This window comes from Clupea harengus, chromosome 22, assembly GCF_900700415.2.
Source record: "Clupea harengus chromosome 22, Ch_v2.0.2, whole genome shotgun sequence".
Classification (NCBI taxonomy): Eukaryota; Metazoa; Chordata; class Actinopteri; order Clupeiformes; family Clupeidae; genus Clupea; species Clupea harengus.
In genome coordinates, this window is record NC_045173.1 from 18,304,418 (window position 1) to 18,319,211 (window position 14,794).

Here is a 14,794-nt window from a genome sequence, read left to right on the forward strand (position 1 = left end):
CATACATGTAGTATGTATATATAATATACATAGTACTACATGTCGTAGAATAGGAATCATTACAATTTTAGTGTTTTGGCTCTGATACATTTTAGCTTCTTTGCTTTGCAGATCAAATGAAAGTATGCTGGTGTACCATCAAGGAAAACGTTCAGCATCCACAGCCATTATAGCACGAAGGTGTCTGTCTGAACCACAGAAGAGTTCATTTCTCAGCTGGACCCCACTTTCAGTCATGCATGCAAACATGGGTATGGTCAGGGTCAACGCCATCTACATCTATCCCAAAACCACAAATATCACCGACAGACTTACACTCAAAACAACCCTCGAGCTTGAGATTGAAGAGGCCTTTTCTGGCACAAACATACATGCCAAAACAGAATAGTGCTAAAAAAAAGTTAACATCTTGCACACTCTCACACACACACACACTGTTTTTAAAAGTAGATACGATAGTGATGTCACTTCGGATTTATACAGTATTGGTACGTCAGTAGACCAAGAGACTAAGTTTAATTCATATTCATTGGTTTATTGTATGGTTTACAAAATGGCAAAGGTGCACCTTATAGAGAAAAAAATCGTATAAAGGCACAAACTCGTTTAATGAGCTGATTTAGTGAATTAAGTATTCTGCTATGGAGGATTCTAGTGAAATTAGATTACTTAAACAGAAGGTTAGAATTGGATAAGACAGATGAATGTTTTATTCAGAACGCACAGACACACCTGTGTTCTTCTCAAAGCACATTTGGTTTGTTCTGAATCACCCTCTAGCCTTTCAACCATACATCCAAAACTAAAGGTGTTATTTCAGCAGTGTTATTATGTTTACTCGAGATCTATGTTTTATTTTTTTGTAATGACTCTTGTTTTTATACATAATTTCACAAACGTGTGTGGGTTTTTTTATATATACTTTTTGCGCCTTTTTATTTGTCATTAAGTTTATCTGTGCATTTGCCATATAGCCTTCTAGCATTCTGTGTTTCACCCCCATGAAATCACAGTGGCCTTTTTCTCAGTATACAACTTTTTGAACTTTTTGTTTCTCCTCTCATTCATGTTTTGCCCCTTTATCTGGTTTGAATGTCGTAGTCATCGTTATTGGTTTTTTAAATTATACTGGAATGGAATTTTTGGCAGCCTGAGAGTGGCCTGAAAATATGTGCCGAGGTTACAAGTCCATTGACTTTAAAAGGTGTTAAGAGGCTGGTTCAGTCTTATAGGAGTTAGGATATGGGAAGACTGGCTTCACCGTCGCATTTCAGTCTCGCAATGTAAAACGTGGGACTCTAAAATTGCAGATGGAAAATGCACGGCTTTAGTGAGTGAGATATGAACAGCTGTGTGAGATTCTTTCTGATGATAATTTGTTTTGATTGTTTTCCTGTGTTTTCGTTTTTACAATTTCATTTCAATTTACACCATATAACCTGTAGGTAGCCGTCATGTCTGAACATAGTTCCACATCTGTACTATGTCACTTAATGTTCATACCAAAGTTTTTCATTTTAGGGGGGTAGGAAGAAAAAAAGAATGTTTCCCTTCTTATTCTGGCAATGAGAGGTCAGCATATATGCCCCCTGAACTAAAGCAAGTGACAGTTCTAACAAATTAGATACAGAGTGGAAACTTTGCTCCAGAATCTTCCTGTACTTCCCATTCTAGAGTATGTTCGAGATTGTGTTCCGTTGCTTTACAGATTGTATTGTACCTCTCTCAAAGCCTTAGCTTACAGCCTGGGCACTAGCCCACACAAAATACTCTCTCAATCATTGTACAGGTAATGGACGCCAATGATATTCTGTAGATCTAATGCATATGCATTTATCCCTTTGTTTTGTTTTTAATTACACTTAACACACTCTGATGAATTTATTTGAACATCCTAGTTCAAATAGTTTTACTTAATTATTTTAACACATTTAACGCAGTAATTTCAGCCTTATTATTGTACTTGATAACATTGTCATCTGTTGTAAGGTTTAGGTGTATAAACCATTCATAAATGTCTCATGCCATAATCATGTTCAATAAGTATGTTTTGTCAGTTAGAACATATATTGTCATCTATAGCTTAATGTTTGTTTTTTGTTTTTCATTTGCGGGATTATTTGTTGTTATGTTTGAATATTGGACATTTCTCCTTGTCTGTTTCAATTTGTTGAACAAAGAATTTTTTATATTGACATCTTAAAACAAGGAAAACAATTGATTGACCTGTTGCTGTGGCAACATATTCTGGCTGACAATATTTTAACAAATTAATTTTGTATGTCTAACAAGTTCAGATCATGTTTTAAAATGATTTTTTGTTGTTTTATGTTTAAGTGTAGAATCGTGTACATGCTAGAGTAAAAGAAAAAATATTTTCTACTGTATCCATTTCAGAGATTAAAATATTGTTTTAGTATTTCTTAAGAAACTAGCTAAACATCCAAGAATGTCAGGCCAAAAAAAAGCAGCAGGAAATCCTGGCCTTTGGGCTCCTCAATGTCATTATGACGAGAGGAAGTGATGTCATTGAGCTGGGCCTCAAAGCCCCGTTTATGCTGCGTATGGGCGAGCCATAACCTAAGGGACGAAGGTTGACTTTTTGCACTTCTGTATATAGTCAGTAAAAGAAAAAAGAAACGTGTATAATATTGAAATCTTATTTTGAATAAAAAAGTCTATAATTATAAGAAATTTTGTTAGGTTAATTTAAGGAATTAGAATAAATGACCAGCTAACAAATTTGCTTGCTAATGTGGCTCCGTTTCTTCTGCCCATCATGTGAAAAAACAAAAAAACATAAAACAAAAAAAGAGCTAGCATTTTTTGTCATTTTTATGCTTAGCTTGTGGTTTGCCAGGATATCACCTGGGTTGGAAGAAAACATTCTCCCTTACAGCTGTAGTCTATGGGGTGTCTCTTTGGACTCTTCTCATACAAAAGATACAGCCCCTCCAGCCTGTGTTAACAATAACAGACATTTAAAAACTAGGATATTTTAGTGTAGTTGGACATGACTGCATGCCAAAAAAAATTAAAACAAACAAACAAAAAAAATACACAAAAATAAATACAGTAGGTTAAGGACACAGTAACAAGTATTTATCATCAAACATTTTTTTAATTATAGTTGAAGATACAATGGTAAGAATCAGGATAGAACATCTAAAAAATGGTAATTTATACTCATACATGATCTAAGTAAAGAAAATCACAATAATGAGATGCAAAACTGCCCCCAGAACATGCTTGCCAACAGTGCATTACAAGCGCTGCTCAACTAAGACCACAGATCCACCTCATAGCTTCTGTTACCAGGCAACTGTGTGTCCAACAGGTGAAGTTCACCACCGACATAAACATACCCATTTTTTCCTCTTAAAATGAATGTAACTGTCTTCACGTATACATAGGTAAAGATCAATGTTTTTACTCACTTAGGTGTTTTTTTTTTTCTGCACAAGCTAATATACCAAAGCATCACTCCCCCACTCCCGCTCTGACAGGGCTGGCCGTGGAGCTGTCAATCAGTTATCCTCCTGCAAGTTAACCACCCACTGAGCAGCTGACCTCGAGAGGTGCTGGGCTACATCCACTCTCGACGCCACTGCTACCCGGGACTCCCAGTTTTTGCTACTTGGGACTCCCGGTTTCTCTGTTGGACACACACTAGTGCCTGGCTGCTTATTGCTCTCTGTGTTAGACAAGACTTTACGATTTTGCTTGTACTTGCTGTAACATAAGTATTGTACTACGTTCTAAAAAAAACAAAAAAAAACATGTTTTTAATGCACATTTATTATTGGCATAATTGAATTGCTGTTATGACTCAAAAAATAAAAATAAAACAAAAGTGTAATTGCGCAGAGAAGAATCATCTTTTTGTTGACTGTTGTCTTCTTTGATAATTGCACTGATTAGATGTGTAAATGTTTTATGTTCTTTGCACATTTCTTCTTGTCATGATCAGATTTCATGTGTATCCACACTTGTGTAGTTTTAATCTTATATCAACATCAACAATATAATATAGTTTTTAGTGTCAAAAATAAAAATGTTTTAAATCCACGTTAATAATACACAGTGAAAAGGCAGTAGTTAAAAGGCGGCATTTTTTTGTTTAGGAGTTGTTAGGAAAAATTTACAAAAATGCAATAATAACCCTGAGACCTTTTTAAGAAAGATTGTTTTTAAAATTCTTTCAGAACTTCATTATTGTTGTAAGTCTAGGCTCAAGCGTAATTGACACATTGCACTTTTAAATCCCAACATTGAAGCGGGCTGTAAACATCAACAAATAACCTCCATGCTCCACTATATATATATATCAGCTTTGCCCCTGAAGGCTTTCTCCCCACTGATGAGTTGGTTGAGTGTAACTGAATTTCTCATTCAGGAGGTAGACCGCCACCTAGTGGACAGCTGCGATCACGTATGGAACCCTTCAAGTAAACTCCACAATCTCACATAACATTTATAGTGTTAAAATCACACACATATGAAGTGTCCTTACCCAAGCAGACTGTATTTAAATATGAACCTTTCTAATTATCATCAAAAGTAAAAAGAAAGCGGTCAAAAGCAGTATCCCTACTTCATTTGTCCCTACTTCATTTATCTCCTATGGACAAACCTATAACAACAATAAATTGTTCTAATAATACAATCTTCCTTGTAGACTGATGTAACATTTGAAATGTGATGTTTAGAGTCTGAACAAGGAGTGTCGACGATGAGGAATGTCGTGAAGCATTTTCTCTGAAAGTAAACTGTATCAACATGACTGCGTAATAAAGGTCCTTTTACTCTTGCACTTACATGGGTGACGGTCACATGGCATGCTGAGACATTGGAGCTTTGTATTTGCCTGCAGGGTAAGATAGTGTACACTTTAATTTCACTGCAACACCGCGTCCTGTTTGAAAACATGAGAAGATGGCAACATCTGTTCAGTTCAGATAGGCTATGATAAAGCCTACTTACAAAGACGAGCCAAGTAACATTATCACGCAGGCCTAGCATTAACACAGCAGACCATTGGTCCTATAATGCATGATTGCATTAAATACACAAGAGACCACCGACTGAATTATACAAATATTGTGTCTGGAGTATAGTCTATAATACTATCCACTTGATTCGAATGTCATGTATTAGCCCATGTCTCAAATTTGATCTCTACATACGTCTTCACTTTACTACCTAGACAATCAATGGTTAACATTATTTACGCAATCCCCTTATAACCCGATGACAACACAGCACTGTACACTTCTATTATGGACGGACGCCTAAACTCTTCTCAGCACAAACTGAGCTGGGTGGTGCGCCTTTAAGAAAACGGAACTAACCCTTTACTCGTGACGTTAGGCTACCAGGCTCTGCAAATCTGCGGGCAGGAAGTGCCAGCGAACAACGCATTGATCACGCTCCCCAGTATCAAGACACAGAAAAGGAGAAGACAACGTGCAACATGACAATAGAAAAACGCATGTGTTGGATTATCTTTTTCCATTTTATCAAACTGAAGATCAAAGGAGCCTGACTCCCCAGAAGCCATAGACTTATTGTCAAGAGACTCGGGTGCCCGCGGTTCGAGAGCGAACACCAAGAGTGGAGACAACTGTCGACTACAAGGCAGTGTTTGAGGAAACATGAGAGAATACAAAGTGGTCGTACTCGGCTCCGGAGGAGTGGGGAAGTCAGCGCTTACGGTTCAATTTGTCACGGGTTCCTTCATTGAGAAGTACGATCCAACAATCGAGGATTTTTACAGGAAGGAGATAGAAGTGGACTCTTCCCCTTCGGTACTGGAGATACTGGACACGGCGGGCACAGAACAGTTCGCTTCCATGAGAGATCTCTACATTAAAAACGGCCAAGGATTCATTCTGGTGTATAGCTTGGTGAACCAACAGAGTTTCCAAGATATAAAACCAATGAGGGACCAGATTGTCCGTGTGAAACGGTACGAGAGAGTGCCCATGATCTTGGTCGGGAATAAAATAGACTTAGAAAGCGAGAGAGAAGTCTCTTCCGGCGAAGGCAAGGCGCTGGCTGCCGACTGGAATTGCCCGTTTATAGAAACCTCAGCAAAAAATAAGTCGTTGGTCGACGAATTGTTTGCCGAAATTGTCAGGCAAATGAACTACACCTCCACACCTCACCGAGACGCTCAGTGTTGTTCTTGCGTCGTGTTGTGAAGATTCTGACAGTGAATGCATAACTACAACACAGCTCCCTTAAGAAAACTTTTAGTTGGGAGGGAACAAGCGATACATGGTGTCGGGCGCGTCTGAAAGTGTTACAGTATTGCACAGTTCGTAGTCACACAGCATTACTTGTTTACATGAAAAAAAGTACTTGAATGTTATTCGAATACAATGGAAAGACTTCCATTTTTATATCATGCTTCCTGGCTGCCTGTACGGATACTCTCAATATTGTCCTACTATACTATTATCAACTCCTTTGTAATGAAAGAGTAATCAAATTTTTTAAGAATCTGTTCTTACATGGTGGGGCGTGCCCTTTCCTGGCACTGATGTCAAAGATGTGTATTTGAAGATTAGCCAGAACATTTGAGAGCTTTCAGTGTGTCTGAGGGGATGTGAAGACCGGCTGATTTGACCTCCTGTTGTTGATTGCGAGAGGAATTAATTGAACACTCACACTGAGGCGACTTGAAGTCAAACTTTGCTGCCTCATCAAGAGAGCCATCACAAAACAGTCTCTGGCATCTCATTGTTGTGGAAAGGAGTGCAAGAGCCAAATGTGTTAGCCCATACCTAACATTTGCATTCAGACATTGTAACCAACAGACAGTTTTGCTTTGTGCCACTTTAGTGAGCTGGGCTGAGAGTCAAGTGCCTTAAAATCTGCTCTTTGAATGCCAATTTTAATATCTTCAGTACCTTTTGATTGTTATGACCCCCTTACAGACTCTTTGGCTAGACCGCAGGCCAAGGCTTTTTCTAAGGGACTTGGATGTGTGTGTTTATCCAAAGTGTGAAATCGTTTTGAAATGAAACTCAGTGGTACTACACCTTTCTGACCATAAACCAAACCACTTGTCTTTTCTCAGTTGACACTCTTTGTAAAAAAAAAAAAAGGAAAAAAAATGTGTTTTTAAATGTGTCATGATGTAAAATTGAAATTCATTTGTAATATTTTACCCTAGTCCAGCTCTTTGAGTGACTTTTAATGCAAATAGCTTTTTTAATATGAGAAAAAAACAGTGTGTAGAATCTTAAGTCATGGGTTAAGCCAGAGTGTCTAAGAGAAGACGTCACGTGTTGGTGTCATTTGCAGGTAGCATCTAAAAATGCTAAATGGTGTTTAGCACACCATTGCTGTCCAGGAATTCTAGGCTACATGTTATGATCCAAAGCATATTTTCTACTCAGGCAGTATTTTTCAGTAGGCGTTTTTTTTTTTTGCCCTTTTTTCTGCTGTTTCTAAATCTGACGATGTGACTCATAACCCATGGCTCTGTCACAGTTTCATGGCTCTATGACCAATAAAAGTATTCTGAAATAATGTGATTCAGGCTGTCGACATAACAGTTTATTTCTCCATCTCGCCCTCTCCTTCTCTCTGTGCACTGCAAAGTCAAATTATTTCAGTTGAAAAGCCCTCTTTGACACTCCAATATGCAAAACAGTGGTAAAGGTCAACATCCACTTCTAAAGGGGCCCTTTGGACGAAATCATGGACGTTTGTCCTGCAGCAGTTTCCAGCCTTGTGTACAGTTGAGAGAGAGAGTTAGCAAACAGAGAATTTCTTTAGTTGGCTGCTCCGACGTGTTTTGTTCATACAGACTTGCATTAGGAGCCCGTAAGATTGTGCAACACATAAATGACATCACATCACAGCTCCCTTTTGGGAGTGAGTCCTCTTGGTTTTGATTTACTGTGAGTTTCATTAATGCCTTGTTCCCTTACACTCCATGAAATTCCAAGTCTGATGTACAATGTTTTTCATATGTGCATGTCAAGGAGTTTCCTGGGGAGTGTGCTTAGTTATTACATGGGGTGTGGCTGGGGGGAGCAGTGAGTGGTGAGGCATACTTATTCGTTTTTGCCTGTTCCTCGCTTTCTGAGGGGAGTTGCAGTGTAATGCTAGCAGGCTAGCACAGAGCCGGAGGCCTGGTAGCGGGAGCAGCAACAGCAGGAGGCCAGGCTCTCTCTTTGGAGGATGGGGATGGGGAAGGGGGAGGCAGGGCGAGGCGGGGGTGTGACCTCCCTCTCCCCTCCACATGTTTTCTGAGCAGAGACACACAGAGGCGGCATTCAGTTCCTGCACCCCAGCTCCAACCGGCAGTACAGACTGAAGACACACACTCATACACACACTCATTGGCCGGCTGGAAGCCTTCTCCGTTTGGACACAGCCTGATTGCAGGGGGAGGGGGGTGGACCGGGGTAAGGGTTGAAAGAGGTTGCCTGTGTGTTTGTGTGTTTGTGTGTGTGTTGGAATAGGAGACTTTTATTTTTGTTGATTTCTCAGGCTGAAAGGATTGGCAGCCCTCATCGTTAACCCTCAATGTTCCTGAGGTGCTGACTTGAACAGCATGTATTATAGATCGTAATGGCACTCTGTAGGGTGTGATTATTTAACGATTCCACATGCTTCCAAACCTGTATACCATACCTGTTTGATAACCAAGGGTCAGGTAGTTGTGAAATTTTTATGAGTCTGAACTTGAGTTATAATGTTAAAGGACCCATCGTATGCCCATTTTACCACAAGTTGATATGGTTCCTTGGGGTCTTAATGAAATGTCTGTAACATATTTTGGTCAAAATACCACAAGGATCATTATTAATGGCATCCTTTTTACCCTGCCAAACACAGCCATTCTGTCAGCGAGCTGTTTTGAGCGCTTATGCTAATGAGCCAGCTAACCCCTCCCCCCGCCCTCCTCCCCCCTCCTCTACGGTTTTGGGCTAATCATTCTAACCTTTTAGTTTTTAGCTACTCATTCTTACCAAGTTTAGTTTTGTAAAATATGGCGACTGGATACGAGATTGTTCAGACCCTGAACAAGAAGAGGCTCCCAAACAAGTTAGAGAATTTAGGGTACAACAGGACGTTTCTGAATGGTAAGTACACTTTGTCACTTCACTTGTTTTTACTTTGGCTAAGGTCATACGGTCTAGTCGGTGACGAGAACATCGCATTCATTTTCAACATATTCATTCACTTAACCACTCAAGACGGAAAGAACGAGTCTCTACGCGTGTTTAGTGCGTTTAACAACGGTAGAAAACAGTGTTTTCGCTCCGTCCTTACTGAATACTGAACAATGAAATAAATGGCAGTTCTTATACATTCCATCAATGTCGAGCAGACTACGTCGTAGCTCACTACCACGCGCACTCCAAAGCAACTCTTATGTCCCATGCATATCTGGTTATTCTAAGCATTGCATGTACACTAAACATATATTAAACTGAAATGCAAAACTATAAAATACAATTATGCAATCATTATAATGAGCAATCACTAAATATGAATCTAAACAAAATAATATCTTAATCTGAGTCTAAATTACAATGTGGAAAATGGCACTAACACAGATGTAGAACATAACGTAACGTGTTTACCTCCGTTTATTAGCGTTCAAACATTGTTTTCTCATTATATCGTTGTATTTGTCAACTTGTGTCTGTAATTGTAACACAACATTCAAATACACTTCACCTGCAATGTTGTCACTTTTTAAAACCCTTTATCTATACAGGCGTAATTGTGCCAAGTGTGAGCAAATGCCTACAGAGCCTGAGAATGGATGCTGCAGGGAGATGCCACAGGTAAAATTATTTGTGAATGACATGGTAATTATGCAGTCATCTTGTTTTATATTCCATGATACTTACACTTTCAATATTCAAGGTAACAAGAAGACTACTGCAGCTTCCAAACCAACCAACGTGCATCATCCGGGACTTTTAGCTGTGTGATTGAATGTGTTCTCACTACAGAATGCATTCAACATCTATAGAGCAGACTATGGGCCTTATGTCTAAGGGGAATATAGCAGTAAGTTGTTTTGTTTTTTATGCATATGAGTCATCAGTGATTTCTGCAATACAAATATAACTGGGGAAGAAAATACAATAAATTCATCTTCCCTCTGTCTTACTTTGCTTACTGCTCATCTTGCATGTGTCAACTGTTGACATGTTACATACCAAAACTGTTTCTATAGACTTGCTTCAAAGAATGCCACAGAGCTTTTTAAACATAGTTATTAAATGTACTGGCTAGTACATGGGTAATAAATACAAAAAAGACCAATTATAATAAAAACATTGATTACAAAATCACAATTTGTGCCATCAGTAGCCATACTGTTAACAAAGGAAGACTCAATAGATGTGTGTCACCATTTATTCTCTATATACAATGTAAACTTTGCTCAGACGTTACAGGTATTTGGTGTACAGAAGCTTTGTTAGCTGGTCTTGGGGCTTTCTGGGACGGAGAATCTGGGTGGTCCTGCTCTTCTGCTCCAGATGGTGCTTTGGAGGATCTGTCTGACAGGCCACATGATGTAGCCTAGGACACTGTTCAGATGTTCTTCCTTAACCACAAGAGCAGCAATGTTATTCATGTTTTTTCCTGAATGTAATAAAAGGAAAATACTCCATACTGTAAATAAAATGTCATCTCACTGACCATTATCCTTGCACTGCAATGCATGAAACATGAACTAAAAGCCAATACATCTCTAGCATTTGAAGAAATGTTGTATTCCATTACACCTAATATCAGTTTCACAACACAGAAAAGTAGGTACAATAACATTGGCATACTACCAACCCGGCATTTTTCTCATAAATCATTATGAAATAATCATACAGTGAACAGTATTTTTAACTTGTGCTGTACTATACACAAAACCCTCAAATGCCCCACATTGACAAACTGTTTTGGTAACTGCAGGTGAGTCTAAGCTGCTTATCAAGTCGTTTATGAATGATGCCTTTTTGGTGCGAGAATTCTCTAACCTTAACAACGGGAATCATACATTTTAGCGATACATTATTATCCGTTGGTTATCAACTAGTATTATTAGCTATGATACTGCCTTGAGCAATCTAATAGCTAGCGAGCTGTTTACGGCCACAACCCACACAAAGTTCTAAATGCCCGTGATATGTTGTGCTGTTGGACGTGACAACAGACGCCAAAGAAACCTAGATGTACAATTGATACAATCGTGAATAATTGCTGTGTCTTCTCTCTGCAGCTAAACTCTCCTGAGCAAGCTAGAGTGCTAATAGCTAGCGAGCTGTATAGCTCTTTTCTATGGGCTTTAGCTACAACTCGTTAGCCCATATTGACACTCTTGCTTGCTCAGGAGATAAGACACAGCAGTTATTCACGATTGTATCAATTAACCACCACTAAAATAACACTGTTCATAAATCGCTGTTTGAATTAGTCCCCCTACAACATGCTAACGTCGTTAACCACCACACTGAATGGGCAAGTAACAGAATTATTTAAAAAAATACTTACATTTCCCTCGCCTGAAGTTCATTCAGGGACATTGCCTTCAAATATGAATTCAATCCATTTCGCTTGTGTATTCTGAGGCTGGAACGTGATGTAGAGATCTGTGCAGCGCATCTTGAGTACTTAGTTTGCTTCATGCTGCTAGCTAGCTAGCTATTCAAAATATATCCGAGCTTTGCAATAATGGCTTGCGCTCTGGCAAATATGTAATGAGTGTGGGGGGTGGGCCAAGGCCATGTAGGGAACCTCCCAATGTGTTGTGACAGGCCAACACACGGGAATCTCATTCGCAGACTCAATCATGACGTTTCTGACCATAACAAAGATCCAGGAACCATAACAAAGATCGCCAATGGTTTTTTCCCAGCGTTTTTGGGTTGGTAGACACGCCAGATACCCAAATGAACGTGTAGAAGCACTAAAAAAGTGGAATTTTCATAATATGGCCCCTTTAACCAGTTTTGAGGTCTTTGTTTATGGTATGGTAATATTCCTTCAGGGCTTTCTGTGTGTGTGTTGGAAGGGGGGGATGGACAAACAAAAGGAAGGGATAAAAAAAATATGGCGTTAAAAAAGGAATCACCATTTCTCCATCAGACAGGGAGTGTGTCCTGCTAGGCCATGCAACTAATATGGTGTCAGCCTTGAGGGGTTTCTGGTCATGTGACACAGTCGCATCATGGAGGCACTTCTCCGTGATAAACCCCCTGACCTTTGCGGTGTGACTAATATGCTGTGACATGCCCTAAATCAACAAATGCAACCTTCATTTTTCTCTCCCAACTCTTCCTTCCGTGGTTGTAGCATTACCTTAAAATAACAATGTGGGCCATGCCGCCCAGATGAGACTCTAGGCAACCATCTTTTCGGGCCCCGGCCCTCGACTTGCCGAGCTTGTTTCAAACTCCAGCGATCCACATGAAATCGCTTCCTGTGTCCTTGTGGGCAGATGCTGTGTTGTAATAAAGCAATACTTGGGTATGTGGTTCTAATGTTTTCAGGGGTTTATGATTTAGTAAGACTACATTACAGTGAGGACAGAACTTCACTCAAGCCTTACTCACATGAATAGATACAGTGCAATCAATAGCAGGATTTGGCCCGTACTTCGGATCTTGCCCGCTTGCGTCACCTTATTTCCCCTTATCTGTTCATCTAGCCTTGGCCTAGATCTGTGTGCTGCAGGCCATCATCTTGTGACTGTTTTGAGAAAACATCCAGGAGAGATGGCTGATATTTGTTTGTGGAGAAAGCATTGACTTTAGAACTCATCTGTTACTATGCCTACAAATCTATTTTACACCCTGTAAAGATGCCTCACTTTTCTATTAGGTTACACTTTTTGTTCACAGACACCTGGATGACCATCACCTCACCTTTTCTAGACCAAATCAATCTCTCAAAGACTCAGTTATCAACACAACTAGGCATCAATGGTATTAACTTATCTCTCCTTTTATGTTATGATTGTACAGACAGTACAGTTCAGTTCTCCCCGTGCTTTGATACACAGGCACAGAAGACGTGGCACATTTTTGTGTCACAATCGGCACCAGAGTCACTGGAGGACGGAAGGGTGCGACAGATAGAGACTTCCTCTTCTCCTTCAGCTTCCAGCAACACTTCTCCTTTTAGGAGAAGGGAGGGAGGTCACAGTTCAATTACACATACACAGACACACACAGGGAATGGTGAGCAGTTTAACATTTCAACACTCCTCAAAACCTCACTGTCATGCATTTTTGTTCTTCTATAACTGGCATGGATGTTACACATTTCAACTACACTGTTGAGAAATACCACAATGAGTTATTAAGTGAACTAGATTGAACGTCCAGTTGGGACTCGTGGATGTAATCAAGTTTGGTTTGATTGACCTTTAGGTTTACTTACTAAGCTACCCAAAACCCTTCTCTCCCACTGCAGACAGACACAGGACAGAGTCAAAGTTCCTGCAGTTTCTACTCCTGTTGCACAAAAAAGAGAGGAAAAGTGAACTAGGGAAAGATTACCAATATGTGTGAAGAGTCGAAGACACTGAGTGTGTAGTGTGTGTATGAGCGAGAGAGAGGAGAGAGACCAAGGGACAAGAAAAGAGTGAGTGAGACAGCGAGACTAAGGGAGAGAGAGAGAGAGAGAGTGTGTGTGTGTGAGAGAGAGAGAGAGAGAGAGAGAGAGAGAGAGAGAGAGAGAGAGAGAGAGAGAGAGAGAGAAAGTATCCCAGGCGAATGTATAATTTCATTTAGGCAAGAGGAGCAAACAGATCATATGACACTAACTCGGTTGCCACGGTTATTTATTTATGTGGGCCTTTAAAACACAGACAGGCCTCTGAGCAAGATGACTTATCGCGGTCAAGACTGTCCCCCTTTTCCCAGGCAGCTGCCAGGCAGCCCATCGCTTCAAACACCCTTCTCATCCAGGCAGCCAACATTCAGTGTCTATTCACTAAACATCATGTTATTTAAAAACAGTGATAATAGTGACGTGGCCTCAAGTTCAGGCATAGGTTAGTATATGGCATACCATGAATGACACGAATATGTAAATGTGAAAAGGAACTGTGAATGATATGATGAGGGTAGCAAGTAGCAAGTAATGATTATCAGTTAAAGGTTGTCAAAAATGAAAATATTTCTAACTCTGTTATAATAATGGAGTTCTGTAGGGACAGGAGGACAATTATGTTTTCCATTATTTCTGTGGATTCTGCATATCATAGTTCATTGTTCCAGATGTTTTCAAAACATGAATTTAACTTTTCAAATGAAGACAAATTAAATAAAAAAAGCCTGAGACAGAGAGGGAAAATGAACATTAATACAATTAAACCAACAGTTATCTCAAGTTGTTATTTTACAACAAAAACTACATATACTGCACCTCGTCATCTCACATAGACCCACCATCCACACATATTTCCATGCCGTGTCAGGCCACAGTGGTCTTGCCTCACAAACATCCCTCTCCTTCCCCCTGGAACCGCCCCAGGCAGCCTCTACTTCCTTATCATCTCCCCCTCCCCTCCCCTCCCCTCCCCTCCCATGTCCAGTTGTTTGTTTCTCCCCAACTTCCTCTCTGTCTGCATTACTGTGTATGTAGGCTATGTCACACTCGCATTACATGGGAGCTCACTTGCAGCTAAAATGTGTGTCAGAGTGATGGGCTCACTGAAGAGAACGATTCTGTTTTCTCTCGAGTCTAACCCAGGGTACCAGCGGCTGTTCTTACCCATTTGAACACCCTAAGGGATGTTTGGACAGAAGTG

The 14,794-nt window shown here is 39.9% G+C and overlaps 2 protein-coding genes across 26 annotated transcripts in view; both read left to right on the forward strand.

Annotated features, from left to right (window-relative positions):
- Positions 1–3,877, forward strand: part of LOC105907036 (muscleblind-like protein 1) — a 49,803-nt gene extending 45,926 nt beyond the window's left edge. For all 25 annotated transcript variants that reach the window (XM_031559746.2, XM_012835281.3, XM_012835279.3 and 22 more), the window contains one exon: positions 112–3,877. The gene's annotated coding sequence lies outside the window, so the exon portion shown is untranslated. The remainder of the gene's footprint in view (positions 1–111) is intronic.
- A 1,301-nt stretch (positions 3,878–5,178) lies between these two features.
- On the forward strand, positions 5,179–7,544 carry LOC105907074 (ras-related protein Rap-2b-like). The gene has a single exon (XM_012835350.3). The coding sequence runs from the start codon at positions 5,655–5,657 to the stop codon at positions 6,201–6,203; it is 549 nt and encodes a 182-aa protein (XP_012690804.1). The 5' UTR covers positions 5,179–5,654; the 3' UTR covers positions 6,204–7,544.
- The last annotated feature ends 7,250 nt before the right edge of the window (positions 7,545–14,794 follow it).